The sequence below is a fragment of the Sorex fumeus genome, unplaced genomic scaffold (assembly GCF_029834395.1).
Source record: "Sorex fumeus unplaced genomic scaffold, SorFum_2.1 ptg000122l, whole genome shotgun sequence".
NCBI lineage: Eukaryota > Metazoa > Chordata > Mammalia > Eulipotyphla > Soricidae > Sorex > Sorex fumeus.
The window spans coordinates 1,029,445-1,055,758 of record NW_026606179.1 but is presented as its reverse complement, the minus strand read 5'-3'; the positions used below and the strand labels follow the sequence as shown (position 1 = coordinate 1,055,758).

General features: G+C 58.8%; 1 protein-coding gene across 2 annotated transcripts in view; it reads left to right on the top strand.

The window, feature by feature from the left end:
* The window catches only part of KCNJ12 (potassium inwardly rectifying channel subfamily J member 12), a 40,106-nt gene extending 14,058 nt beyond the window's left edge, over positions 1–26,048 (top strand). Inside the window, exons 2-3 of one of the 2 annotated variants that reach the window (XM_056136010.1) lie at positions 18,759–18,880; positions 24,574–26,048. In XM_056136010.1, coding sequence (XP_055991985.1) covers positions 24,630–25,928 — 1,299 coding nt within the window. In that variant the 5' untranslated portion in view covers positions 18,759–18,880; positions 24,574–24,629 and the 3' untranslated portion in view covers positions 25,929–26,048. The remainder of the gene's footprint in view (positions 1–18,758; positions 18,881–24,573) is intronic. The other variant, XM_056136011.1, reaches the window with a different exon arrangement.
* The last annotated feature ends 266 nt before the right edge of the window (positions 26,049–26,314 follow it).

The following is a 26,314-nucleotide window of genomic DNA, read 5'->3' as shown; positions in this document are numbered from 1 at the left end:
AGCTCTCTCTCCAGACCCCACATACATTTAAGATCAGGAAAGAAACAAACCCAAAACATTAGTGTGGCAAATGTAAATTGCTTAGTATATATCTACATTTGTACAAGATCTATAAGGGAAAAGCTACGAAACTCTGATGAAGGAAATCCTAGAAAAAATAAGTAAATGGAGAGTTATTCAATATCTGTGGGTCAGGTTATCATGAGGACCTTCTGACCTCTTTTCTATAGATTCAATGAAATCCCCATCAAAATGCCAACAAGTTGTTTTGTTTTTTTTCTAGTTGCTATCTAAACTTTGGGCTGGAGCGATAGCACAGCGGTAGGGCGTTTGCCTTGCGCACAGCCAACATGGCCGACCCAAGTTCGATTCCTCCACCCCTGTCGGAGAGCCCGGCAATCTACCAAGAGTATCTCGCCCGCACAGCAGAGCCTGGCTAGCTACCCGTGATGTATTCGATATGCCAAAACAAAGTAACAACAAAGTCTCCAATGGAGACGTTACTGGGCCCGCTCAAGCAAATCAATGAACAACGGGAGGACAGTGACAGTGACATCTAAACTTTACAAAGATGCACATGACTCCGAATGGTCAGCTAAAGGTGGAAGCAGAGCAGAGCTTGGACAGGTGACACCACCTGCCTTAAGCACTTACAATGAAGCTCTGGTAGTTAGGACATTGTGGTATTGGCAAAAGGATAGACATATAGTCAGATCAGAACAGACTGAGCCCAGAAATAGAGTCCTTTAAGTATAGTCAATCAATCTTTGACAAAGGAGCAGAGGCAGTAAATACACAGGAGCAAGGACCATCCTGCAAAGGGTGCTGAAGGCACCGCATGCAAACATACTGCCACTGTCACTGTTCTCCCGTTGTTCATCAGTTTGCTCGAGCGGGCCCAGTAATGTCTCTATTGTGACAATTGTTACTGTGTTTGGCATATCGAGTGCCCATGCAGACATAAATAAATAAAAATAAGTTCTAGCTACAGGCCTTCACACTGTACATAAAAATATTCACAATAAATCCTAGACTTCTGTGTAAAGTATGAAATAGTCACATTACTAGAAGTTAATGTAGAGAAACCTGGATGACTTGGGGGGACAGTTAAGCCTTTTTAGATACAACATCTACAATTTCTTTTCTGTGAAGTAAAAATCAAGAAGGTCAGCCAGAGCCTGAGGGGACAAGATTTATGAAAAACACACCCAGTAGAGGACCATTACCCAAATTACACAAAGAGCTCTTAAATCTCAACAACAAGAGAACAGCCTGTTTTTGAAAAACCGGGCCAAAGGCCTTAACAGACACATCCACAGGGGCTAGAGCAATAGTATGTGGGTTAAGGCACTGGTTTTGCATGTAGCCAACTCGGTTTGGATCCCTGGCTTTCCATATGGTCCCCTGAGCCCACCAGGAGTTATCCCTAAACATAGCCGGTGTGGCCCTCAAAACGAATAATGTCCCCTCCCAAAAAGACACATCGATGAATGTGAACATTATGAAAATAGACATTTGAAAAGCTGCTTAAAAGTCTGTGTCATCAGGGAAGTTTGGATGAACACACATGCCAGCATGTACCTAGGGAAGTGACTTGAGTCCAGGCGTACCTGGAAGAGGTGAACTTGTGAACTGCTGGTGGGAATGAAAAAATGGCAGCCCTTTGGAGACAGTTTAGCTATTTCTTAAAAATTAAACATGCTCTCACCATATCATACAGCAGTACTCCTAGGTATCTACCCAGTGAGGTGGGTAGGTCAAGCCTAATCCTACACACATGTTTAGAGCACCTTGCTATAATGGCCAAAACTTGGAAGCAGCCAGGGTGCTGTTCAGTGGTTGAATGGATAAATAAACTGTGTTGCATTCAGACAATAGAATATTATTCATTGATCAAAATAAATGAGCCATCTAACTGTGAAAAGACCTGGAGGACCCTTAAAGGTGTATGACTCAGAGACGAGCTGGTCTGGAGAGGCTATTTACTATATGATTCCGGCTCCAGGGCATCTGGAAAGCACGAAATTTTGGAGAGATAAGAACTGTGGTCGCCAGAATTTAAGTGGGGGGAAAATGAGTAAGTGAGCACAGAGGATTCTTTGGTGTATGTCGGGGGGGGGGGGTCTTCCTAAGTAAGTGGTACTTGGAGAACCCAGGGGCCACTTCCAGTTATACTTGGCTAGTGGGGACAGCAGTTTAGTGGTAGGGCCTGAGGATTGGTGCTTCCCAAGAGAACCAGGGTCTCATGGGTGGGGCCCAGAGGCCTCAGTGGTTTTGCCTGTGGTGCTTGGGACGCTCTCTGGAGCCAGGGATTGAATTTGGGTCAGGCTTATCCTGGCATTTGCCCTAACTTCTCTATCTCCCCACATTCCAGCCCATCCTGAGGATTTCTAAGGCGTTAAATACAGCGTACACTTTTTTTGTTTTGTTTTGGGGTCATACCCGTGGTGTTCAGGGGTTACTCCTGGCTCTGCACTCAGGAGTTACTCTTGGCGGTGCTTGGAGGACCTTATGGGATGCCGGAGATCGAACTCAGGTCAGCTGCGTGCAAGGCAAGCACTCTACCTGTTGCACTGTCTCTCCGGCCCCCATACTCTTTATGATGCTGTAATGATGCATCCATGTCATACATTTTCCCAGACTCCCAGAATCTACAGCAGCATGACTGAGCCATAAGGCGAACTCTGAGCTCTGCTTGGAAATCTGTGGAGTTTTCTGCATTGTAAAACTGCCCGCTAGAGTGGAAGCCACTGGCCAGTGGGGGGCTGTGCTGGGGAAGTTGAGAGCAGGCGAGGCAGGGAGGGGTCTAACAGGACACTTTAATTTTGCTGTGAAGCTGAAATTGTTTCTCGATATTTTTGAGTATTTATCCTTACCCAAATAGTCCACATAGTAAGTAGTGTCTTATTGGGGGAAAATACAAAGCCCCATCACTCTTATGATTCTTGAGGAAGCAGCCAAGGAACTTGCAGAAGGAAGGAGCCAAGCGAGCAGACTTGCAGTCTCGGGGGGCCTCGCAAGGAGAGGGGAGGGCCCGGGGAGAGGCCAGAGGTGGGCATTGGTCCCTGAATGGAAGGAAATGCAGACAGGGCCGCACACGCGTCGGAGGCTGCCGGCCCACAGGCCGCCCCGTCCCGAGCAGCTGCCTGTCCGCGTCTTTCTTCTCTAACGACAGCCGGTTCTTTCTCACTCCCTGGTCGGTGGCCAGAGCGCTGCTGAGCGGCTGCCAGGAGTTGGGTTTGGATCTGTCAGGCTGCAGTGGGGTTCGCATCCCTTTCATGTGTCTCCTCAAAGAGAAGTTTGGTTCTGAGCTGAAATTCGCACAACAGAAAATGAGCCCTTCAAAAGTGACCCCTCGGTGGCGTTCAGCGCAGACATGATTTGTATGTGCACGCACGAGGGCGAGCGGTACCTCTCTCGCGCGTTCCCAGCATTCCCAAGCACCCCTGGAGCAAACCCACAGCCCCCAGCACCCCTCCCCGCCCCCCGCGGCCCCGCCTCTCGCTGTCTGCCTGGACTGACCAGTCCTGCACATTCCACATAAATAGAATCACTCAGTATGGGATCTTTGTGTCTGGCCTCTTTCCCCGAGCAGGATGTGTCCGCGCTCGGCCGCGTGGCAGCGGGTCAGTGCTTCCCCCTCTCTCGAGCCGAGTGACGGGCCATTGTGTGGCAGGACCCCACGGTGGGCTTCAGTGGCTGACGAGCATCTGGGCTGTGTGGCCCCAGCACTGATGAGAACATTGATGTTTGGGCCCCGGGACAGCGACCCTGGGTGTGTCCCTTGTCTGTGGCCTTCCCGACACAGGCTCACGTGGCTCGTGGAGGGCTAATTGCCCTCACACACCCTTGCTTTGCCCTTAGCTCCTGCCTTGTTTCCCTGCCCTTAGGAACCCACAACTCCTCCCCGGTGTGTGCCCACTTGGGCCGGTGAAGCCAGTGGCAATGTTGGGGGTCGGGTCCATGGTCGTCTTGAGTCTTGGTCCGCTCATTGCCAGCTCCGTGTGTGCCCAGAACCCTGGTTCTCGGGGTGATGCCTGACCTCAAGGGGTCCCCTTGCTGGGTGCCCTCTCCTCCCCCAGTTCTCATTCCCCGCGCCAGTCCTGACCCTTCTCTCCCTCTCCACCCACGCACTCTCTGCCAAGTGTAGCCCACAGTGGAGGCCTCGCCCCACGCCCTCCCACGGTGCACAAGGTGGGACATGCTGAGGCCCATCGCCCACCAAACGCTCAGAGTAACCCTTCGGCTAGCCTCCCAGCAGGCATGTCCTAGCTGTGCTTGAGCATGTGTGTGTGTGCACGTGCGCACACGGGTTGGGGGGGTGTCAGCTGCCCTGATGCCTGGATTTGGGCTCCTTGGATGCATCGGGAAAGCCCAGCCTCCAGCCCCCCACTGCTGTTCCAGTGAAGCAGGGTGTGTGGCTGGCCTGGGTCACCCCCTTCCTGAACGCCTCAGGACACTGGCCTGCCTCAGCGTCTCCTGCGAGAGGAGTTCTACAGAGCTCTGCAGCCAGGCCTCCTGCAGGCCGCCGTCCAGCCACCACCTGTGCGCACTCAGGGGCCCCAGTGGGGGCTGTGCCTAGCCCAGCTGGCCTGCTCGCAGTGGGGAGGTGCAGCCCTCGTCCCCCGACCCCCTCCCTGGGCACAGCTGCTCAAGGCGGGAGGCACGGGCTCAGTGGAGCCCCCGCCCCCTAATCAGCCTGTCAGCGTGGAGGAGCTGGTGGTGCTGTGGCCGGGTTTGGAGGGAGTTCAAGCCACCTGGTTCCCTTGGCCTGGGAGTACTGGTGGGGCTGGGTGTGGGGGCTTGTGGACCCCCCACCCTCTCCTCTCTGCCTCAGGCCGGCAGCCTCAGGCCTTTGAAGCCGGGTGGGCGGTGGAGAGTGTGTGAGTGCGTCGGGCTGGCCGGGTTGCCGTTCCCGTGGCCAGGCAGATGAGATGGGCTCAGCGGGAGACCTCAGCGAAGTGCGTGTGGCCCCTCAGGGTTCTGTGGGTGCCGCTTCCTCTGGATGACTCCTTGTTCTGTGCGTTCTTTTGTTATCCCATTTTCCGGTGAGAGTGGGGACTCAGGGAGCTTTCAGGAATTTTCTGGGTTCCCAGGAGTTTTTCCCGGTCTGTCGTGGGTCCAGCTCTGGCTGACACAGAGCCCAGGAGCTCCGTCTCAGGCCGCAGGCTGGCCCTCACTGAGCCGGCTGCCCTGCCACTTCTTCCTGTAGTCAGAGCCTGGAACCTTCTTACCTTTGTGCAGGGCCCAGGTGCCCCTTGGCTCAGAGGGGCCAGAGCTTTCTGCTAGCCATGGTCTTGCATGCGGCGCACACGCGGGAGCCTACAAGGGACCGCTACCCACCCCCAGCCTTGCAGGGGTGACGGCCTCTTCAGACAGAGGCTGCAGGCTTGGTCTGTGCTCCCCTTGCTCCCACAGAGTGCTGAGTGCTCCCCGAGTCTTATGAGACTGGACCTGTGAGCATGGACCTGGGAGTCTGAAAGCTCCCTCACTCTCCCCCCCCCCCCGCACCCTGGGGTGCACACACGGGTTGGGATGGGCTGTAAATGGGTCTTCTTCAAGCAGGAGCTGGAGCCCAGTGCCTCTCTTTGGCCTCTCCTTCTGCCCTGGGGCCTTTGATTTCCGGCGGCTCATAGGCCACCTCTCCTTGCCTCAGTTTCTTTCAACCAAGATCGATTCACAGCCATCTCTTGGGGCTCCAGGCTCCAGTGAGCCAGGCTAGGCCAGGATTTGGGCACAGGCCCAGGCCTAGTGTGTGGCTGGTGTCCTGTTCTTTGCGTGGATACAGGGGTCATCTGGGCCTCGCCTCGTGTGTCTCGGGGCTGTTGCGGCCACTCAGCCTGAGACTGGGCATTATTTATTCATTTATTTTTCAGGGGTCAGGGTTGTGACCAAGGCTCTCCCGGGACTGCAAAGGCTCGGCAGGGTCCGAAGGACAAGCCAGAGATAAGCCAGGAGCTGGGCGAGTTTGGAGACAGTGGGGGCAATCAGCCTGGGGAAAGGCATGGAGTTGGGAATAATAAGAAAAATGCCACTTCATCTTCTTTCCAGAAACTTCTCTTAGTTCTTATAGGTGCCACAGAATAGGGGTTTCCAGCAGGCTTGGACACAGCCCACAAACAGGGGGTCCTGAACAGCTTCCTGCCAAGCCCCAGGCGTGGAGAGGAATGTCTATCCAGGGCTTCTGCTGCCCGTCACGGTTCTGGTGAAGGATGCTCTCCACAGCTCCTTCCCACGCCCTTCCTGGAGCTCATTCAGCCTCACGGGGACATGTGTCTATCCGGTCACAGCAGGGAAACTGGGATACCCAGGCAGGAGCAGTGACCCGTCCAAGGTCTCGTTGTGCTCGGGCAGGCGTGTGCCAGTCCTGGAGCCGGAGCCGCTGTTCCGCCATCCCACTGCGGGACCTGGCCTCGGAACCCGGCAAGAACCAGCCCTGCTGTCGCGGGGTCCCAGGCTGGCAGGGGTGTCTCTCAGTGCCGGGAGGGGGCGAGGGGCCAGTGGTCTCACCCCTCACTGTTCCCCGTATGTATCTCCGTAAGGAGGGAGTGACTGACTGAGCGGGAAGCTGAGGAGGCAGCATGCGTGGGAGACTCACCCTGCCTGCCCGGCCAGGCTCTGTTGGCTGCCCGGCCCCCTGATGACCCCACGCCTCCAACATCACCCCATCCTCAGAGGCTTCTCCCGCTCCTAGAGGACACTGAAACCCCAGGGTGTGGGGCGGGATCCTGCTCCCAGGAACCAGGCAGCAGCCAGCTCACAGCTCAGTCCTTGGGTCTCTGGAGAATCCGGGGGCCTGGGCCAGGGCTGGTGCTCTAGGGCTACCCCTCCCTGTGCTGAGAACCAGGGTCCAGGGTCTGGGGTGTGGGGCTGCACGTTGGGGCGGGAACACCGTGTGCAGTGAGGGGACAGCACGGGGCTGTGGCTTCAGGCACAGCGGGTGCACAGATCCATTCTCACTCCCACACCCACGCCAGGCTGCACTCAGGCCACTGCTGGGCACTCAGGCCCAGTCCCAGCCCTGGGGCTCCCCCAGGGCACCAGCTGGAATATGTTCTGGATCAAGGTCATGTGTCTGGCTTCCACGTCTGGCTGTGTGACTCTGGGCAAGTCAGTTGACCTCTCTGAGTCTTGGTTTCCTCATAGTGCCCACCCCAGAGGACCAGGGAAGAGCATGCAGGCATGGGGGCCACCTGCTGGGGCTTATTCTCTAGCACTTAGTCTTTTTTTCCCTTAAAATGATTTTTTTTTAACTGATTTTGGTTTGGGGAGCACTACCAGCGATGCTCAGGGGTTACTCCTGGCTCTGCACTCAGGAATCACTCCTGGCAGTGCTCAGGGGACCATAGGGGATGCTGGAGGTTGAACCCAGGTCAGCCGCAGGCAAGGCCAGTGCCCTCTCCCCTCTCCTGTCTCCCCAGCCCCTCCAGCCCTGGGTCCTACAGGCTGCGTGGCTGGGGTAAGTTCCTGCAGCCATCCGCACTGAGCTGCGACTGCACACGGGGGTGAAGCGTGAAGCCCCTGTCCCTGTGAGCACCCCCTGCCCCAGACACTCAGCCGGGGGCCACCCCAGTGCAGCACAAGAGACGGCGCCTGTGAGTGAGTCCACTTTGCAGACGTGTCCGTGTGGGGGTTTCAGCTGCCGGCTGCCTGCGGGGAGCGAGTCACCGCGGTTCCGTGCCCATGCACTCTGTCTGATGGAATATAAATAGCAGGCAGTGTTTGCCAGCGCGGAGAGGGGGTGGCGAGGGCCGGCCTCCTCCCCCCTCCTCCCCGCCCTGCATGGCCCCGGCGGCGGGCGGCAGTGCTGGTGCGCGGGCCGTGGGGAAGAGGAGAGAAAGAAGCTCCTGAATAAATCATCATGTGATGGGCTAATGCACGGGCCACAGGGCAGCGTGTGCAATTAGTGGGTTAATTGTGCAGAGAGGGTGACCTCTGTCTGGGTGAGCCCAGGGTAGCGGCGGGGGGCTGCGGGGCGGGTTCTGGTTCACAGAGTGCCTGGAGTCTAGCTGGGGGCGCTGGTGGATGTGGGGGTTGACTTTCTCCATATCCACGCGGATGGGTCCCCCAGACCTGGGGCTCTCAGTCAGCTGGGGCCGGGGGGTATAAGTTATGAATAGAGCCATAGCGTGCATGTGTGTATGTGTGCGTGTGCGTGCGTGTGTGTGTGTGCATGTGTGTGTGTGCACTTAAGCCCTCCAAGCTCCAGAAGTTTGAGTCTATTTTGTTTGCATTTTCACTGCTGTCTGTTTTGGTTTGGGGGGCTTCACGCAATGGTGTGGGGGCTACTCCGGCGGGCGGGCTCGGGGAAGCCTCAGGGGTGAGCACTGAGCCCGGCCTCCTATGCTCTCACCTCTGAGCTCTCTCCAGCCCTTGTGTTTATTTTTTAGGGTTTCTTTTTCTTGTTTGGACCTAGGCTGTCCCCGCTTCATCTGCCCTTGCCCTGTGCCAGAGTGACCAGGAGGGACAGCAGGTGCACAGACGTGTGTGCGCCTAGAGCCGCTCCCTCCCAGCACTCATTGCCCGCCATGCAGTTCCATCCCCTTCCTGCAGGTGGCGCCACAGCCTGTGCACAGCTGGGTGGGCGGTGGAGCCCACGGCTGCCACATCTGACCCGTGACTTGGCCTGCTTGTGCCCTCGGGGGACATGGGCGTGTGTCCTGGCCTGCAGTGCTTGGTGACAGGGTGGCAGGTCTGGGCCCTGCCTGGGCAGGCCCCTCTGACCTGTCTGGGCACTGCCTTGCCCTTAGAGGAGTAACTGAGTCTAGTGTTCTAGTGCTTGGGGGCTGGGCCAGGCTGGGGCCAGGCTGGGGTGGGGGTGGGAGGAAGCAGGTGGGCCCTGCCCATCCCGGCACTGCCACCCCCACTAGCCACTCCCCATCATCTCCCCAGTGAGACAGATACTCCCAAACCCTTGACCCAGGGTCTGTTTCCGGAGAATCAGTTTGGCTCAAATCTCCGAGACTAACACGGCCACTACCCCGGGGTGGCTGGGAGTTTGTGAAGGATGTGGCACACCTGCCCTGTGCTGGAGCAGCACCCGGTCAATAGCATGGTCCCCCTGCATTGGTCCTTAGCAGCTGTCCTGGGGGTGAGGGGTAGGGTTGGGGACAGCTCCATGTCACCCGTCAGCCTCCTCTCACCCATGGAGCGAATTCAGCCCATTTAACAGGTGCAGTCACCGAGGTGAGGACTCAGCACACAGAGCTCTGAGCCAGGGTCAGTGTGGCAGCAATCTCCTGCTCCCCACCTCCTGCTTCCCCCTTGCTCCGACTCTTGGTACCCGTGACATCTTCAGGGTGCCTCACAGGAGGGGGTGCAGTGCCCTGGCACCACTGGCCAGTCTGTGGGCCTGGGGTGCTGTGGTCTCCTTCTATCCCGTTTTCTCCTTGGCAGACAGGAGTGACCCAGAAAAGGTTTTGTGGGGCTGGTCAAAGGTGCACACATGAGGGGCCGTCTGGCTGGGGGTGGGGGGAGCTGTTTGGGTGGGGGCTCACGCTCTGGGGCCGGTGGTGCTGCTGCGGATGTGACACGACTCTCCTGTAGGGAGGAAGCTCCCGAACACGCCTCATTTTCCTGGGCTCGGAGAAGACAGTGACTGAAGGTGACACAGCAGTAGCAGGCATCTCTCCTGCCCTGCCAACCCCAACGCAGCAGCTCCTGGACTCCTGGCAGCTGTTACCTCCCCCACGGCACTGTTAGCCACCAGGGAGCAGTTGGGACATACAGGCAACCAGGGGAGGCTTCCTGTAGGAGGTGATTCTTAGCCAGACCCAGAGAGACGCTCCTACGGTCATGCGGACCAGACCTGTGGAGTGAAGTCCTGGGTCTCTCTGTCCCCGTTCCCAGGCACACGGCCACCTTCTTAGGGCCTCTTCCTGTGCCGCTCCAAAAGGGAACGCTAGCACGAGTTACCTCCGAGCTGGCTGTGCGTCTTCCCCCAGGGGCGGGCCTGGAGGACCTGGGAAAAAATGTGCAGGTGGCTGGAGAGGACGAGCATCACCAGGGCCCCACCCTGAGCCAGGGCCTCCTCACTCTGTGCCCCCGCAGAGAGGGCCCAGTCCCTGCGCAGCGCCTGTGTTCCAGAAAACTCTGCAGGTCGATATTTCTGGCCCGACAGACGCAGGCTCCTTGCAGATGCGTCTGCGATGAATGAGTGAGTGAGAAGGGCCTGGCGCAGGATGCCAGGCAAGTGCCGCCTCTCCCACTGTTCGGCCGGGCGACCGGCGCCTTTGATGTCCCTCTGTGCTCAGAGCGTGTGTCTGCTGGCACGGACGCAGAGGCCCCGAGGAAGCCGGGCATTGAGCGCCGCGTCGAGCATCTTTCAGAAGATGCCATCAGCACGGCTGCTGTTCTCCAGACAGCAGATACCAGAGCCAAGGGGCCGGCACCCGTGCTCTCCGCTCCAGGCTGCCGGGCCGCCATCTCTGTCCTTGCAGAAAGGAAGAAATTCATGCTTCTTCCCTGATCCAACTCCCGGAGCCGGGGGTCCCACCGTTGGGGCCCAGCTTTGAGGCCCCTGGACCTGGCTGCTGTGTATCTGGGACCAGCCATGCCCGGCCCCTGCTCTACCCCAGACCCCCTCTCTCGCCCCAGCCTCTCCCCAGGGATCCCACTCTGGGCACTGACATCAGCAGGGGCCAGGCAGGGCTGGCACCCCTCATCCATTGCTCTGCATGAATGCCCAGGTGGGCACTGCCATGCCTCCCTGAGGGGCCCTACTGGCTGGGCTGAGAAGCTCATCACGCAGGCCAGAAGTGATGTGACCTGGCTGGTGCGTGTCTCGAGGCCCAGGTGGGGATGGCTGGGACCTGTCCCTCCGGCCGCCCTGTCATGAGCAGTGCCCAAGGCTCCCAGGCAGAGACTTCCTGCTCCCCAGACCCCAGCTTCGTGACCCCTCGTGGGTGGTGACTCCTCGTCTGGGGTTGGTAACTGAATGGGGGGGGGGGTTCACAGATAATTTTGGCAACAGTGAAAGGTCCCTGAAACCTGCAGCGACCAAACAGCGAGTCAGCGTTGACTGTCCTGTGACTCTGAGGTGCACCCTGTGGTATTCGCCATGTTTTGTCTCTGTGGGTGGGAAGGGTTTAGGAAGCCCTGCTGAGACCTTGGCCTTCTTTTTGGGGGGAGGGGACTTCCGAAAGGTTCCTGGGAGTCCAGACCTCGCTGGTGACTCTGAGCCAGCCAGGCCATTGGGTCTGCGTCGGGGCCCGAGATTGTGGTGCTGAGGGTGTCCAGGGCCTCCCGGGCAGCGCCGAGACCTCCAGGGCTGCTCCCGGTGCTGCTCGGGGACCACACGGAGCTGGGAGTGAACTGAGTCCGGGCAGCGCAGCCTGACCCTGGCCACTGGACCATCCCCGGCCCTGACCCTGGCCTTCTTCCGTAATGAATTGGAGTCCCAAATAAGAGCCAGGAGCTGTTCAATGAGTAGATGGGGAAACTGAGGCCCAGAGATGAGAAGCGACAGTGGCGGTTCCTGGAGGGCTGTACTGGGGCCATCTGCCGCCCTGGCTGTCCTCTTGCTGGGCAGGGCTGCGGTGTCGTGGTATGCTTGGGAGGCCTTCCCCACGGCCTCCCCAAACCCAGTTCTGCATAGGCCGGTGGGGTCCAGCCCCTGCCTCGGGAACCCCTGGTTGGAGGGGGATGCTGAGGGGGCTGGGCCGTTGCCCCCCGCCTGGCCTGGTCCCCAAGAGAGGGAGCTGGTGTTGGTGTGGAAGGCTGTGAGGCTGTGCAGACGGTGGCAGGAGGGCTGTGAACCTGGCACGGGGCAGGGCAGAGGTGCAAGTGCCCAAGAGCTGTTCCTGGGGCTGGATTGTGCCTGCCCCTGGCAGAGAGACAAGGACACGCGCCCACCTGTGGACTGACCGCGTCCCCTCGGACAGGCCCCGTCCGCCTTTTGCTCTGTCTGAGGCTCTCTCTCCGCTCTCCTGGAGTCGCACTCACCACCTCCCTCCAGGTCTTTGAACCCGGGGACAGTGCGGCCAGGCCAGCCCGGGGCATTTGTCCAGCTCTTCCTGCCTCCGGGCGCCCGCCCCCTGGCTGTCCCCGCTGTCTCCCTGGTGTAGATGGCCACAGCTCTCCCTGCCCTCAGGTCCACTCAGCGCCTTGCCAGGGGCTGAGAGTGACCAACACTGTTCCACGGCAGCTGCAGGCTGGGCTCTAGGCGCGGCCCCCACACGCGAGCTGTGGCAGGGTGGCCCAGGAACTCGGGACTCTGGAGAACCTGTGAGGGTGAAACTCAGGGCTTCAAGGTAGAAGGGTCAAGTCCCGTGAATTTTCTCTCTTCCCCTTCTCTCTCTCTCTCCTCTCTCTCTCTCTCTCTCTCTCTCTCTCTCTCTCTCTCTCTCTCTCTCTCTCTTCCTTTCTGTTTCTCTTTTTTCCTCTTCCCTTCTCACTTTCTTTCTTTCCTTTTTTCCTCTTCCTTTCTCCCTTTCTTCCTTTCTTTCTTTTTTCCTCTCTTCCTTTTCTCTCTTCCTCGCTCCCCCTTTTCTCTCTCTTCCTTTCTTCCTTTCTCTTTCTTTTCCCCCCTTTCTTTTTCCTCTCTTCCTTTCCTCTTTTCTCTCTTCCTTTCTCTTTATCTCTCTTTATTTCTCTCTTCCTTTCTCCTTTCTCAGTTTTTTCTCTATTCCTTTCTTCCCCTTCCTTCCTTCCTTCCTTCCTTCCTTCCTTCCTTCCATCCCTCCCACCCTCCCTCCCTCGCTCCTTCCCTTCCTTCTTTCCTTTCTCTGGGTTATTGGTCCACACTCGACTGTGTTCAGACCTTACCCCAGCTCTGTGCTCAGGGATCACTCCTGGTGTTACTCGAGACCATAAGTTGGTGCTGAGAATTGAACCTACCTGGGTTGGCCACATTGCAAGCAAGTGCCCTACCCGCTGTGCTGTCTCTGTGGTCACTCCCATGGATATCTTGTTCTCCCTATAAGGTCACATTTAGGAAATAAGGGGGAAATGGGGAAACCAGGACAGCTGCTGCTGTGCTCCCCAGAGGGGTGTGTTCAGGCATGGGGGCAGCCCGGGGTTCAGGTGGGCTTCACACAGGGCCCAGCCCCTCAGGGAGAACCGCCCCTAGGTGGGCCCCTTTCCCTGGTGGGGGCAAGGCAGGCTGGAGCTCCTAAGGGACCCCAGAAGGTGTGGCACCTGGGGCAGGATGCGCAGTGAGGGCGGCTCTGGGCATGGAGTCTGGCAACTGTTCTTGCCCCTCTCTGCACCTCCCTCCTCCTGCCAGAGATGCTCAGGGCACCTCACTTAGAAGATTTTCTGGTGCAATGCCAGGAACTCAGTTCCACTGACTGAGGAATATGTTGTTGGGACCCAATAGGACCTGGGGAAAGCTTGGAGAGCTCCACAGAGGAGGTGCCCTTTGCACTGCAAGGACTGCGTCATGTCCTGGGATGCACAATGCCTGGTGAGGGGCCAGCAGAGAGGCATGGACGTTCCTGAGATGACATCACGAAGGTCCTCAGGTGGCCGTCAGCTCCGGCTGCTGCTCTTTCCGGCTGTGTCCTTTTCTCTTACGAATCATTTTATTCTTCTGGGGGGCTGGGAGCCACACCCAGCGATGCTTGGGGGTTACTCCTGGCTCTGCACTTAGCAATCGCTCCTGATGGTGCTCAGGGGGCCATATGTGATGCCGGGGATTGAACTCAGGTTCTTGCAAGGCAAGCACTCTACACACTGTGCTATTGCTCCAGCCCCATCTCTTGCTATTTTACGAGAACTCTATACATATGAAACATACTGGTCTTTTTTTCATTAATGATGGGGCTTGGGAGTCCCTCACTGGTCAGGGGCTGTTCTGGCTCTGTGCTCAGGGGTCTCTCCTTGCCCCTGTCCTAGCTCCCTTTATTGTTGCTGTTTTTTAATTTTATTATTTTGTTTGTTTGGGGGCCGCACCCAGAAATGTTCAAGGCTTACTCCTGGAACTCAGGAATCATTTCTGGCGGTAATTGGGGAAAACATATGGGACGCCGGGGATCAACTCAGGTCTGCCACGTGGTAAGACCCCTACCCGCTGTTCTGTCGCTTGGGCCCCTCTGGGCCCTTTTTGAAGCAATAGTTACATTTTTCCTTCTCACTTTGCTTATGATGGATTTTGATACGCAACAATAGAGATATGTTTTTATGTTAGCAAACAATCTTTTCTCTCCGGCGTTCTTGTCCCAGGCTGTTGGTTGATTTGTCTCGGGTCTCTGCCTGGGTCTGAGGGCATGTCTGAGATGAATGAATTAAGTTGAAGCTGGAGAAATGGCAGCACTCAGAGAAACGGACCGTGATGCCTCTGCCTGCTGGGTTCCCCTCCTGTGTCCTCCCCAACATGCCCATCTGCTCCTTCCGTCCCGCCTGGAGCCCAGCCCAGCCCAGCCTGCGGTGCTGCAGGCCTCTGACGCAAGTCAGGGGGCTCAGCGACGTGGCGATGAGGGGACAGTGGGCCTGGAAGGTCCCTCTGGGCAGCTTCTGGGATTACCCCTTAACTCTCCATCACGAGGCAGATGCTGCAGCTAACTCCTTCTGGCCAATCAGAAAACAGGCTCAGGGCCGAGCGACAGGCAGCGGGCACTAGTAGTATGGCTGGTACAGTGGGAATGTTTTCCTTGCACTCGGCTTACCCGGGTTCGATCCCCAGCACCCCATATGGTTCCCTGAACCCTGACAGGAGTGATCACTGAGTACAGAGCAGGGTTAACCCCTGGGCATCATTGGGTGTGCCCCTCCCCCATCTCAAAAAAAGAAAGAGTTCAGAGAGGCTATATAACTTGCCCAGGGTCATGCATGCTGGTTCTGAGATGGGATCTGAACCTATCACCCTATCACCCGGAAGTCATACTTCCAAAGGCCCCTCCAGTGACCCTTACAGGGACCCCAGGGGCTGGGCACAGCCTCACTTTTTCTTCACTGCCGTGACACTGCTGATGCCTCAGATACGGAAAATACCCTCCACTTTCTTCCCGTCAGGGTTCCATGCATGTCCCCAGCATCTCCCTACAGGCACCACCCCCAGTTCTAAGATTCCGGATGTGGAGAATGGAGGGACCACTGCGGCTCAGCCTCTTTGCAGAGGGTCACGGATGCTCAGAGGGGCGGAGAGTCTGGCCTGGCCCGAGCATGAGGAGCAGTGCTGGGGGTCCCTGGGTTAGCTGTCCACTGCGGCTGCTCTGGGGCCCACGGGTCTGGTGACTGCTAATCTCCCTGCCGCTCCCCACCTCCTGCAGGGAGTCTGGTGAGCTCCCTCTGCGCCTGGCTCCGAGCAGGCCTCCTGAAACAGTGGCCACAGGCAGAGCCCCAGAAAGGGGCATCATAACAGAGCAGGATGGGGACCCAGGGGGACCCCCGAGAACTGCCTGGCGCTGCAGGGCTCTGCCAGGGGATGGCATCTGTGGCCGTCTCAGTGCAGGGTGTCGGGGGCCTGGCCAAGGACACCCTGTCTCTCCTGCCCCCGCGCCCAGTGAAGGATGTTCTCAAGATAAAAATACCCTCGGAAACATGCCCTGTGCCTGGCATGACCCGCCAGCCACCCTCGGGACTGGAACCTGCCCTGACTTTACCCTGGGCTCCGGAGTAGGGAGCCTGCCCGCTTGGGGCTGGGCCCATGTGCGGTGCCTACGTTCATGCAGTGGGGGCTGGGGGCCCAAGCACACATGTCTTTGGCGACCAGCACAGGGGTGCTGGCGGCCGGCCCTCCGCAGGCAGAGCCCAGAGCTGTTTGGGGTCTCACACAGGCCTCTAGGCAGCCGTGGACTCACTTTCCATCCGTGGGGAGCCCCGGCCCTGCTCTTGGTGGTCCAGCCACGGTGTGAGCCAGGAAGGCCTTCCCTGAGCCTGCATGCCCACGTGGGGCAGCCTCCATGTGGCCTTCCACTGTTTCTCCAGGAGGCAGGGTCCACCCTTTTTTTGTTCGTTGATTTGATTTTGGTTTTAGAGTCATACCTGACAGGGCTCAGGGCTCACTCCTAGCTCTGCGCTCAGGAATTACTCCTGACCGTGCTGAGGGAACCATATGTGGTGCCGGGGATTGAACCTGGGTCGCCTGCTTGAGAGGCAAACACCCTCCCTGCTGTCCTATCACTCTGGCCCCCATTGACCCATTTGTAGAGGGAGAGACTGAGACTCAGTCTCAGAGACAGCCGCAGACCTGAGTGCAGGACAGGGCTCGTGCCCCTCCCCAGGGACAGCTGTGACTGGGCCTTGGCAGCTGGGGTTTTGCCATGCCAGCCCCGTGCCCAGCACCCACTGCCTTGTGTTTCCCAGGGAGGCCGGTGGGCGTCGTCCTGAGGAGCTGCCCCTCAGGAAAGGAAGCGTTCGGCCCCTCCCCACCACAGGTTTCACCCCAACCCTGCTGACAGCTGGGTGGAGGCGCGGGCTTGGGCGAGGCTGGTCCGGCCTGTCTCGCCAGGCTGCCCTCTGCCGCGTAAGCCCCTCCCCACGGGGTCCCCTCTAGGCCACAGAGTGGCAGTGACTGGGTCCCAGGAAAGCACTGGCCCTCCAGCCTGTGGAGCTGTCCCCTGGGCTGCAGAGGCCAGTGTGTGTGTATATGTGTGTGTGTGTGTGTGTGTGTGTGTGTGTGTGTGTGTGTGGCCAGGGATCTGGGTCAGAGGTCCGGACTGGGTCTCCTGCTGCCACGTCACTGGTGTGTGACTGAGGGTTAGTTGTGTTTCTTCTCTGAGCCTCAGTTTCCCCCTGTGGAGAACAGAGCTCATTTTGCCTCTCTCACAGGAGAGAACAAGCAAAGTGGGGTTTGTGGGTCGGAGGAAACCCCTTTTCAGAAAAATAGAGGGTGGGCCACTGTGGTCCCAACCCCCCAAAAGAGGGGCCACATTAATAGTAGAGCAGGGAGGGTGCTTGCCTTGTGTGCATCCCCGATGCCGTATGATCCCCTGCGCTTGCCAGGGAGAGATCCCTGGGCACAGAGACAGGAGTAATCCTGAGCACAGAGAGAGGAGTCACCCCTGAGCGCAGAGACAGAAGTGAGCCCTGAGCACCACCGGGTGTGGCCCCCCAACAAAAAATAGAGGCCGGGAGAATGTTGGGATCCAGGCCCAGCAGGAGGGAACCAGCTCACCCATCTGCCTCGTTCCCGGCTCCTTGGAGCCTGCGGCAGCCGTCCTCCTCCTCCTCCGCTCACAGCCTGTCAGTGGCCCATGCCGTGGCCTCACCCGCTCAATGTGTTTCTCTGTCTGTCCATTGGGCAGGGCGGGTGGGAGTAGCTGCCCTGGTCACATCAGAGACCAGGGCACAGCCCCACTGCGAGGTCGCAGCGCAGGACGCTGGTCTCTGGGTGCCGCCTTTTCCCCAGCAGCTTTGTGCGGGAAGTTTGAGGGAGGCGAACGCAGGGCCCATGCCGGCTGCCCAGGGCGTGAGGAGAGACGGGATGGCAGGGGCTGAGCTGGGCGTCTGGAGGCAAGATCCCGGCTGTCCCCTCGCAGAGCCAACCCAGAGAGGAAGTGAGTCAGACCTCGTCACAGAGCGGGTGAGGGCAGAGCTGGGTTTGAACCCGGGCCTGTGTGTCTCTGAAACCAGTGCTGTGGCTAGCCAGGAGGCTCGTGTTACAGGGGTGACTCACCCCCACTTCTAATCCTAGCCAGAAAAGCTAGTGCCACCCTGGATGGCTGCCAGCCTCTGTGCCAAGAAAGGGCAAGACCCAGGGCTCGGGGTGGGCAGGCAGAAGTGAGCAGGGCCTCTCTAGTCGGCTTGCCTTCAACAAATGGGTGGAATCCCTTTCCACTACTCTGCCCCAAACTTCAGGAGTGCTAGGGAGGAAAGTAGGGAGCCCCTTTAACAGATGGGAAAACTGAGGCAGGAAGATTAGATGGACGCACAGGATGTGTGTGTGCCCAAGGCAAATCTCTAACGAGTTACTGATGTTCCTGTCTTTCTGCTCACCCACAGTCATAACTCACCCTCCCATCCACCACACCATCTCATAATCATCTCTTCATCCTTCCGTCTTCCTTCCTTCCTTCCTTCCTTCCTTCCTTCCTTCCTTCCTTCCTTCCTCCCTCCCTCCCTCCCTCCCTTCCTCCCTCCCTCCCTCCCTTGTCTTTTTTTGGTCTCACTCCTGGCAATGCTCAGAGTTTACTCCTGGCTCTGCACTCAGGAGTCACTCCTGGCGGTGCTCAGGGGACCATATGGGATGTGGGGATTGAACCTGTGTTGACCCAGGTTCAAGGCCAATCCCCTACCCATGTACTGTTGCTCTGGCCCGTCTTCCTTCCTTCTTTCCTTCCCTCCATCCATTCACACGCCAGCTTCTCGTCAACAATCCACCCATTCTTCCACCCTTCCATCCTTCCATTCTTTCCTGTGTCCACCATCCGCCCCCCTCTCCCTCCCTGCAGTGCTCCTTGGCAGGGCCTGGAAAGGCTCCACAGATTGTGACCAAGAGCTCAGACCAGGGCCCGGTCTCACAGCTGGTCCATCCCTCTTCTCTGGCACGGGAACAGTGATGGCTCCAGCCTCGGGGGTGGGTGTGTGGGTTATGCGAGCTGATGTCTGAGGGGGCCCACGTGTCTGGTGTGCAGCTGATGATACTTATTCGCTGTCCCTGTCTCTGGGGACCCATTCTGATCCTTCTTCCTTTGGTTCCGAAAGGTTGCTGTGGACAGTCATATGCTGTGAACGTCTGCAGCAGCTGAGGTGGGGCTGCAGGTCTCAGAGCCTGGGGAAGCAGGCAGAAGTATGGTTCCACGTGGAAGCTTCTGGCTTTCGAGCCATCTGGGGAGAGAGGCATCGTTCGTAACTTGGCGCTTCTGTGTTAACTTTAGGTTCCTCCCGTGACAGCTCCCTGTCTAGCTGGTGCCCGGGAAATGGCAGCTGCTGCCTGCACAGCCTTGAAGACAGACGCCCACCTGCTCAGCACAGTCACTTAGAGGACAGGAGACAGAAGGTAAGATTCAGGCCTCTGATGAGCAACAGCCTGCCAGTCCCCTTTAGTCAATCCATGTACTAGGTGGATGCAAATACCTGTTCATCCACAACTATGCTCACCTCTCTGCCTCTCACTCTTCATCCGCCCGCTAGATCCACACATAATCTGCCACCTCTCACTCCCATCTGCCTACCCAACCCATCCACCATCTTTCCACTTGTGTATTTATTCATCCGTCTGCCCATTCGCACAGCCATCTATCCACTCATTTGTCCACTCATTGACCCGTCTTCCAAGCAATCCATGTACCTGGCCAGGCCCATCATCTATCATCCATCTGTCAGCTCCACTTACCCAGCCATATGCTCAACCACCCAGATCTGTGGGCCTGCCATATAGCTGCCTCACACACTCACCCATCCATCTCCTCATCCATCCTGTTCAGCTGCTCATCCCAGCATCCTCATCTGCGAGAGGAGCATAATTTCTTCTGGGATAGGCTTGTGCCACCCTCTCTGGGCCTCTGACATAGGCTATGAGTGGGACATCGACAAGGTCAACTTTCACACCAGGAGGGAAGCGTCTCCTTAAAGGAAAAATCCTGGTCTGGAGAACCAAGAAGGTCTTCATGGAAGGGTGTTGTCCAGTTGCCCCTTGATGGAGATTTTGAGTCTTCTTGGGGGCTGCAATTTGGAGATTGCGCCCATGGGGCAGAGGTATCAGCAGATTCAGCAGGAGCTTGTTGAGGTGAGGCATGAACAGGAGTGGGGAGTTGGGCGAAGAAGAGGGAGCGAGGACGGTTCTGGAGGAGAGTTGGCCCCGTGGTGCTCAGCTGGCTGGGAGGAATTCTTGGGCCCACGAGCATGGGCCGGAGTGGGGGGTGGGGCACCAGGAGATCACAGTTCCACTGGGGCATAGAGGAAGGGGTCTCCCGGAGTAACAGGAGGAGTGAGCCCAGGAAACGGGGAACCAACTAGGTGTCTGTTACAGTCGCTGTGGGGAGTGAACCCGGGACATGTGCCTGACGTGCCCCAGAGGGGCTGCTGTGGAGAGGAGGCTGTATCTGTATCTTCGCTTACTCCCAGTATGCCAGTGTGGGCAGAGCATCTTCCAGCAGCCAGAGAGAGCTCCCGGGCCAGAGATGTGTTGGTGGCCGGAAGTGGATGTGGCAGGGCTGAGTGCCAAGCACCCCTCTCCCGATGTCTCTCTCTCTGCTGAGTCTCTGAGCACCAAAGTGGGCTTGGCACTCTGTGGATCCTAAATATTCCCAGACTGTAGGTAGAGGCCCTGGGAACCCAGGCAGGGGAGGAAGCTGAACCAGAGTCGGATGGTCTCTCCTGATTGGAGAGTGGAAATGTCTGTCTTGCTCTGGCTCTCTATTCCTGCTTCCTGCCAACTCGTGGCTCTCCCTGGTCTCACTTTCCCCCGGTCCCTGGTGGTGCCCCCTCCACCTCCTTGCATAGCGGTGCCTGTCACTGCTGGCTGCTCCAGCTTTGTCCAGGCCCTCTCTATCTCTCACTCTATGTGGCCGAGTCAGGGAGCCCCCACTTGGAGCCCCTGTCTCTGCATCTACATTAGGGATTCAGTCTTTAAGTCCTCATGCTAAGCCTGATGGATAGTGACAGGGTTAGGAAAGATGGTGAGGCCAGCGTGAATGGGTGAGAGAAGGTTCTTGGATGGATTAGTGATGTCTGCTGCGGGCACAAACAGAAGTGGATGGATTAGTGATGTGCACACTTGGGTGTGGTGGACACAGGCCTTACACTGGCGTGCCCTGAACCAGGTGATCACTTGAGGTGCCCGGTGCCTTAGCTTTCTTAGTAAGGACAGAATGGCCGGGGATTTTGGTATGGTTCTTACCTCTGCTGCTGGGACTGAGATTTGGGACATCCACTCAGGACTGCAAAACCTTCAGGTCCAAATCTGGAACCTGTGTCCTGCTTGACCTGGACCCAGGGAAGAGGGAGCCTGAGTGTTATTCCATTCTTCATACTGGGAGCTCACTCCCTAAAGGCTGCTTGACCCTGGGCAATGAGTCAGTCTTTGGTTTGGTTCGGTTTCCTCATCTGGAAAATGGGGATAATGATCATAATGTCATGGGGATTAAAAGAGTTAATTTGAGCTCTTGGCACAACTTCTGCCAGTAGCACAAGCTCAAGAAATATTGATTATCAGGCTCCCTCTCTGCAGGACCCATTGCCTTAGCCCTGACATTGTCTCTGGGTGCTTCCATTTAGTCTGTATGGTCAGGGAGGGCTGTCTCGCCAACCAAGACATTGGGCTCAGGCCTCACCCTGGTCCCCTCCCGGAAGTCACTGAAACCAGAGGTCGGGAGCCTCAGGGGACTGGACATGAAATGTTCAGGCTCCTCCCAGAGAGTCTCGGGCCCCACCCCAGGATCATGTGGCAGTGGCCTCTAAAAGCTCCCCATGCAGGCCGGGCAGTGCTCTGGGCACTGGTGCCAGAAGGGGCTCCCGACGTGAGACGTGATCCCGAGGTCAGTGCTGGCCATTGCCCTTGGCCTCTGCCCTCGGCCTCTGCTTGCTCTGCTTGCCAAGATCTTGCCCTCTGTAGCTTAGGACACGCACCTCCTGCCTTGCTCTCGTTTTCCTCTGTGCAGAGCCCCCTGCCCGCCATGAGCCTCCCCCTCCTGGCCTTTTCCGCCCAGCCTCTGAGTTGCCTGAGCCCTGGGGTGAGTCTCCGTCTTGGCCCTTCTGCCTCTGGAATGGGAGCCAGTCCCTATGCCTGTTTCAGCACAAGCTCTCGCATCCCACTTCTGTCTGAGCTTACCAGAGAAAGGGACCACCCTTGCCCCTCCTCTGAGGGTCACTGTCCCACACTGTTGAATTAGAACTGGTGATGGCAAGCGAAGAGACCTTCGTGTATGTGTGTGCGTGTGTACATGTGTGTGTGAGTGCGTGTGTGTGTCTGTGTGTGTCTTGTGTGTATGTATGCACGCGTACATGCATGTGCGTGTGTGTACATGCATGTGTGCATGTGTGTACACGTGTGTGCATGTATATGTGTGTGTGTATGTGTGTGTGCATGTGTATGCATGTGTGCGTGCGTGTGTGTGTGTGTGTGTGTGTGTGTGTGTGTGTGGCTGCCTGGATGTGTGTCCCTAGAACGAAAGGTGTGTTTGTGTAGCTGCGCTGATGCCTGGGTCTTCTGCTGTTCCTGTCTCTGTGGTGCTGTGTTCACCAGGCTTCCATGGGGCTCCCCGTGCCAGCGGCGTTATGCCCAGAGGCAAATGGGGGCGTGAACAAGGGCACGAGGGGCCCAGAAGACGGGACCAGATTGGGACCTCTCCTCTTTCTTTCTTTCTTTCTTTCTTTCTTTCTTTCTTTCTTTCTTTCTTTCTTTCTCTGTTCCTCAGTATCTGAGCTTGCTCAGAATCTGCTTCCAGCTCAGAAACAGGAGTGTGGGTGACCGTGATTCCGTCAGCTCTGTGTACATCGACGGACGAGCTCCTGGGTGGGCCCCTTTGCCACCCAGACAGCTGCTGCAGCCTCACCTCTGCCCGCCCAGAAGCTGGCTGGGGGCTCAGCCCTCCTGGCCTTTGACTCTTACAATTCTGTCCCTGCAGGCCTCTAGCTGCTCTGAGCACCAGTGGAGCAGCCATGACCCGCTGGACATCCCTGAAGGCCTTCCGGCCACACAAACCGGTCCCCTGCAAGCTGGTGACCTCCCGCCGGAATCTGAGTGCCCCAACCCTGGCCACCACCCCCCAGGGAGCCCAGAAACCTGGGGCTAAGCCGCCCTCCCGGCACAGTCCCCGGAGTCCCCGCCTCCACCGGCGCCCTGCTTCATGGCCCAGGCAGAAGCAGCAAAGACATTTCTGGCCTCAGGCCTCAGCTCCTCAGACCCAGGGTGAGGGGGTCAGCTGTGGGGACAGGGATGGCAGCGCAAGAGGCCTGCTGAACCTGAGTTCCCACAGCTGGAGTCTGTATCAGACAGAAGGGTTCGAATCAGTTCAAATGGGCTGTGTGGTTCTGAGGCTGTCACTGAGCCTGTCTGAGCATCTGTTCCGTGAGTGGAAGTGACAGTTCTCCTAGGGGCTCCTGTGGGGCTGTGGCTTGTGAGGAAGACTCAGAGCTCGCTGATGGGTCCGGCCTGCCCTCGGTGCTTTGAGGAGCTGCTTTGTGTAGGCACAGAGGGGTCCTGAGTCTGCAGGCCCTGGGCATCCAGCACCAGGCCAGCTGCAGGAGCAAACGCTGGCAAGGCTCTGCCTGTGCAATCCCCACCCCCCTCACCTATCTCCCCGGCAACCCGTGCAGAGTGCAGAGGTCACCCCTTCTCCCATCCAGGTTCTGGCTGCACCTGGTTGCACAGACCAGGCCTAAAAACCAGGGTGACCCCCTCCTATTTCCTGGCCTCCGCAATACAGGACGCTGAGGGAGCCTGCACGAGGGGACAGCTGGGGCCTGGCGCCCGGGGCTACCTGCTGAGGCCTCCTTGTCCCTGGATAGGTTGCTGCCTCCTGGGCACCCAAGATTTCTGGTTCTCATGTCAAAGTGAGACTGGCTGGGGGTCGGGGTAGCGGGGAGGCACTCCTCCTCCCACCCCCACTTCCCCAGCAGGCTGCTGTGCTTCGTGGTGAGGGCCACGTGACCTCTGTGCCCCCAGGGCCCCATCTGCACAGGGGGGCCTGGCACTGGCGTCTGTGTCCGTGTCCCTGTCCATGTCCTTGAGGGCCAGGTGCGGGTGCAGGTCTGTTCGGGCTCAGGCGCAGTGCTGTGGGGTGTGCCGGATTCCTGGGGCGCAGGAGCCGCGTGCGTGCAGGACCCTGAGCCCCCTCTGTGCTCCCCACCCACTTCTACTTAGCTCTGTGAAAGGCTGAGCCCAGTGCGCTGTTGCCTCTTGACGCCCCTTCCTTCCTTCTGGTGACAAGGAGGCCACAGGCATAGCAGAGGCTCAGAGCGCGAGCCTCGGGAGAGGGTGTCCGCAGGCCAGCCCACCCTGAGCCCAGGAGAGACGGCAGTGAGCTGGCAGCAGACTCGTGTGCGAGGAGGCGCAACGCAGCTGTGGGCAGCAGGCCTCGTGCTTGTCCCTGCTGCCGCTATGGCCACAGTGCTTGGCAGAAACTGGAAGTGCAGCATGGCAGGGAGACTTGAGTGGGCTACAGGCTGCCGAGGGCGTGGGGAGCCCTCTGGGGACACCCCGTGGCATCGGAGCCAGGCCTGGGAGAGGGTAGAGGAAAGTGGGGGAGTGAGAGCCAGGGTCTGTGGAAGCTGTGGGCCTCTCCTGTCATGGAATGGGCAGGGAGCCCGTTGTCTGGCTGCTCTGCCGGTAGAGGAGTGACGAGGGGCCGGATAGGACAGCTGACTGGGCATTTGCTTTGAACGTGACTGACTCAGGGCCCATCCCCGGTACTTCCTGTGGTCCCCTGAGCCTGCCAGGAGTGATCCCCGAGCACAGAGCAAGGAGTAAGCTCTGAGCACCAACACTCAGAAAAGAAGGACTAAGATGGGGCGTGGGCCAGGAGGGCAGGACGCAGGCTTAGCTATGCGATAGATGCTGGATGCAGAGACTTGGGTGTGGGGTGCAAGGAACGAGGGGCGGTCTGGGAGCGCAGCAGGTGGCGATTCTCTCAGCAGAGGAGGTGGGTGAGGAGACGGGCTGGGGCGGGGGGCGGGAGCTCAGACAGCTCTGAGGGCCTGGGCGTGGGAGCAGAGCCGGGTGGGCGTGACCTCCTGTCCACTCTGTCGCAGGTGCTGCCCCGCCGGGAGCTGGCCTGGGGGTGAGCCAGGGCCCCCCCGCGCCCGGGATGACCGCAGCTGGCCGGGCCAACCCCTACAGCATCGTGTCCTCGGAGGAGGACGGGCTGCACCTGGTCACCATGTCGGGGGCCAACGGCTTCGGCAACGGCAAGGTGCACACGCGGCGCCGCTGCAGGAACCGCTTCGTCAAGAAGAACGGGCAGTGCAACATCGAGTTCGCCAACATGGACGAGAAGTCGCAGCGGTACCTGGCCGACATGTTCACCACCTGCGTGGACATCCGCTGGCGCTACATGCTGCTCATCTTCTCGCTGGCCTTCCTGGCCTCCTGGCTGCTCTTCGGCGTCATCTTCTGGGTCATCGCCGTGGCGCACGGCGACCTGGAGCCGGCCGAGGGCCGCGGCGCGCGCACGCCCTGCGTCATGCAGGTGCACGGCTTCATGGCCGCCTTCCTCTTCTCCATCGAGACGCAGACCACCATCGGCTACGGGCTGCGCTGCGTCACCGAGGAGTGCCCCGTGGCCGTGTTCATGGTGGTGGCGCAGTCCATCGTGGGCTGCATCATCGACTCCTTCATGATCGGGGCCATCATGGCCAAGATGGCCCGGCCCAAGAAGCGCGCGCAGACGCTGCTCTTCAGCCACAACGCCGTGGTGGCCCTGCGCGACGGCAAGCTCTGCCTCATGTGGCGCGTGGGCAACCTGCGCAAGAGCCACATCGTGGAGGCGCACGTGCGCGCGCAGCTCATCAAGCCGCGCGTCACCGAGGAGGGCGAGTACATCCCGCTGGACCAGATCGACATCGACGTGGGCTTCGACAAGGGCCTGGACCGCATCTTCCTGGTGTCGCCCATCACCATCCTGCACGAGATCGACGAGGCCAGCCCGCTCTTCGGCATCAGCCGGCAGGACCTGGAGACGGACGACTTCGAGATCGTGGTCATCCTGGAGGGCATGGTGGAGGCCACGGCCATGACCACGCAGGCGCGCAGCTCCTACCTGGCCAACGAGATCCTGTGGGGCCACCGCTTCGAGCCCGTGCTCTTCGAGGAGAAGAACCAGTACAAGATCGACTACTCGCACTTCCACAAGACCTACGAGGTGCCCTCCACGCCGCGCTGCAGCGCCAAGGACCTGGTGGAGAACAAGTTCCTGCTGCCCAGCGCCAACTCCTTCTGCTACGAGAACGAGCTGGCCTTCCTCAGCCGGGACGAGGAGGACGAGGTGGACGGCGATCAGGACGGCCGCAGCCCCCAGCCCAGGCATGACTTCGACCGGCCCCCGGTGGTGGGCGCGGGCAGCGGCGCCCTGGAGCAGAGGCCCTACAGGCGGGAGTCGGAAATCTGAGCCGCGCCCACCCCCCAGCCAAGGTGCCCAGCCCGACGCCCTGCCGGGGAGCCCGAGGGGGCCTGGGTCTGAGCCGAGCGGGCCAGGCACCCCTTCGCGGACTCCGTAGCATCCTAGATGTTTTAGTTCTTCACGTGGGAGAGCAGGCAGCGGGGCGGGCGGTGCTCGGCCTCCGCCGGAGCAGCTCAGGGCAGGCAGGCAGCCCGGGAGGTGGGGCAGCCACAGGAGTGGGGTCTGTCACCTGCCATGGACCCTGCCCAGGGAGGGATCCACCATGACCGCCTCTGGGGGGGTGGCGAAGGAGGCAGGTTGAGGTGCCCCTCTCCGGTTTTTAGTTTGGGGAGAAATACTGGGTTTTTGGCTTTCTCAACCTTAGCTTGAGTAAG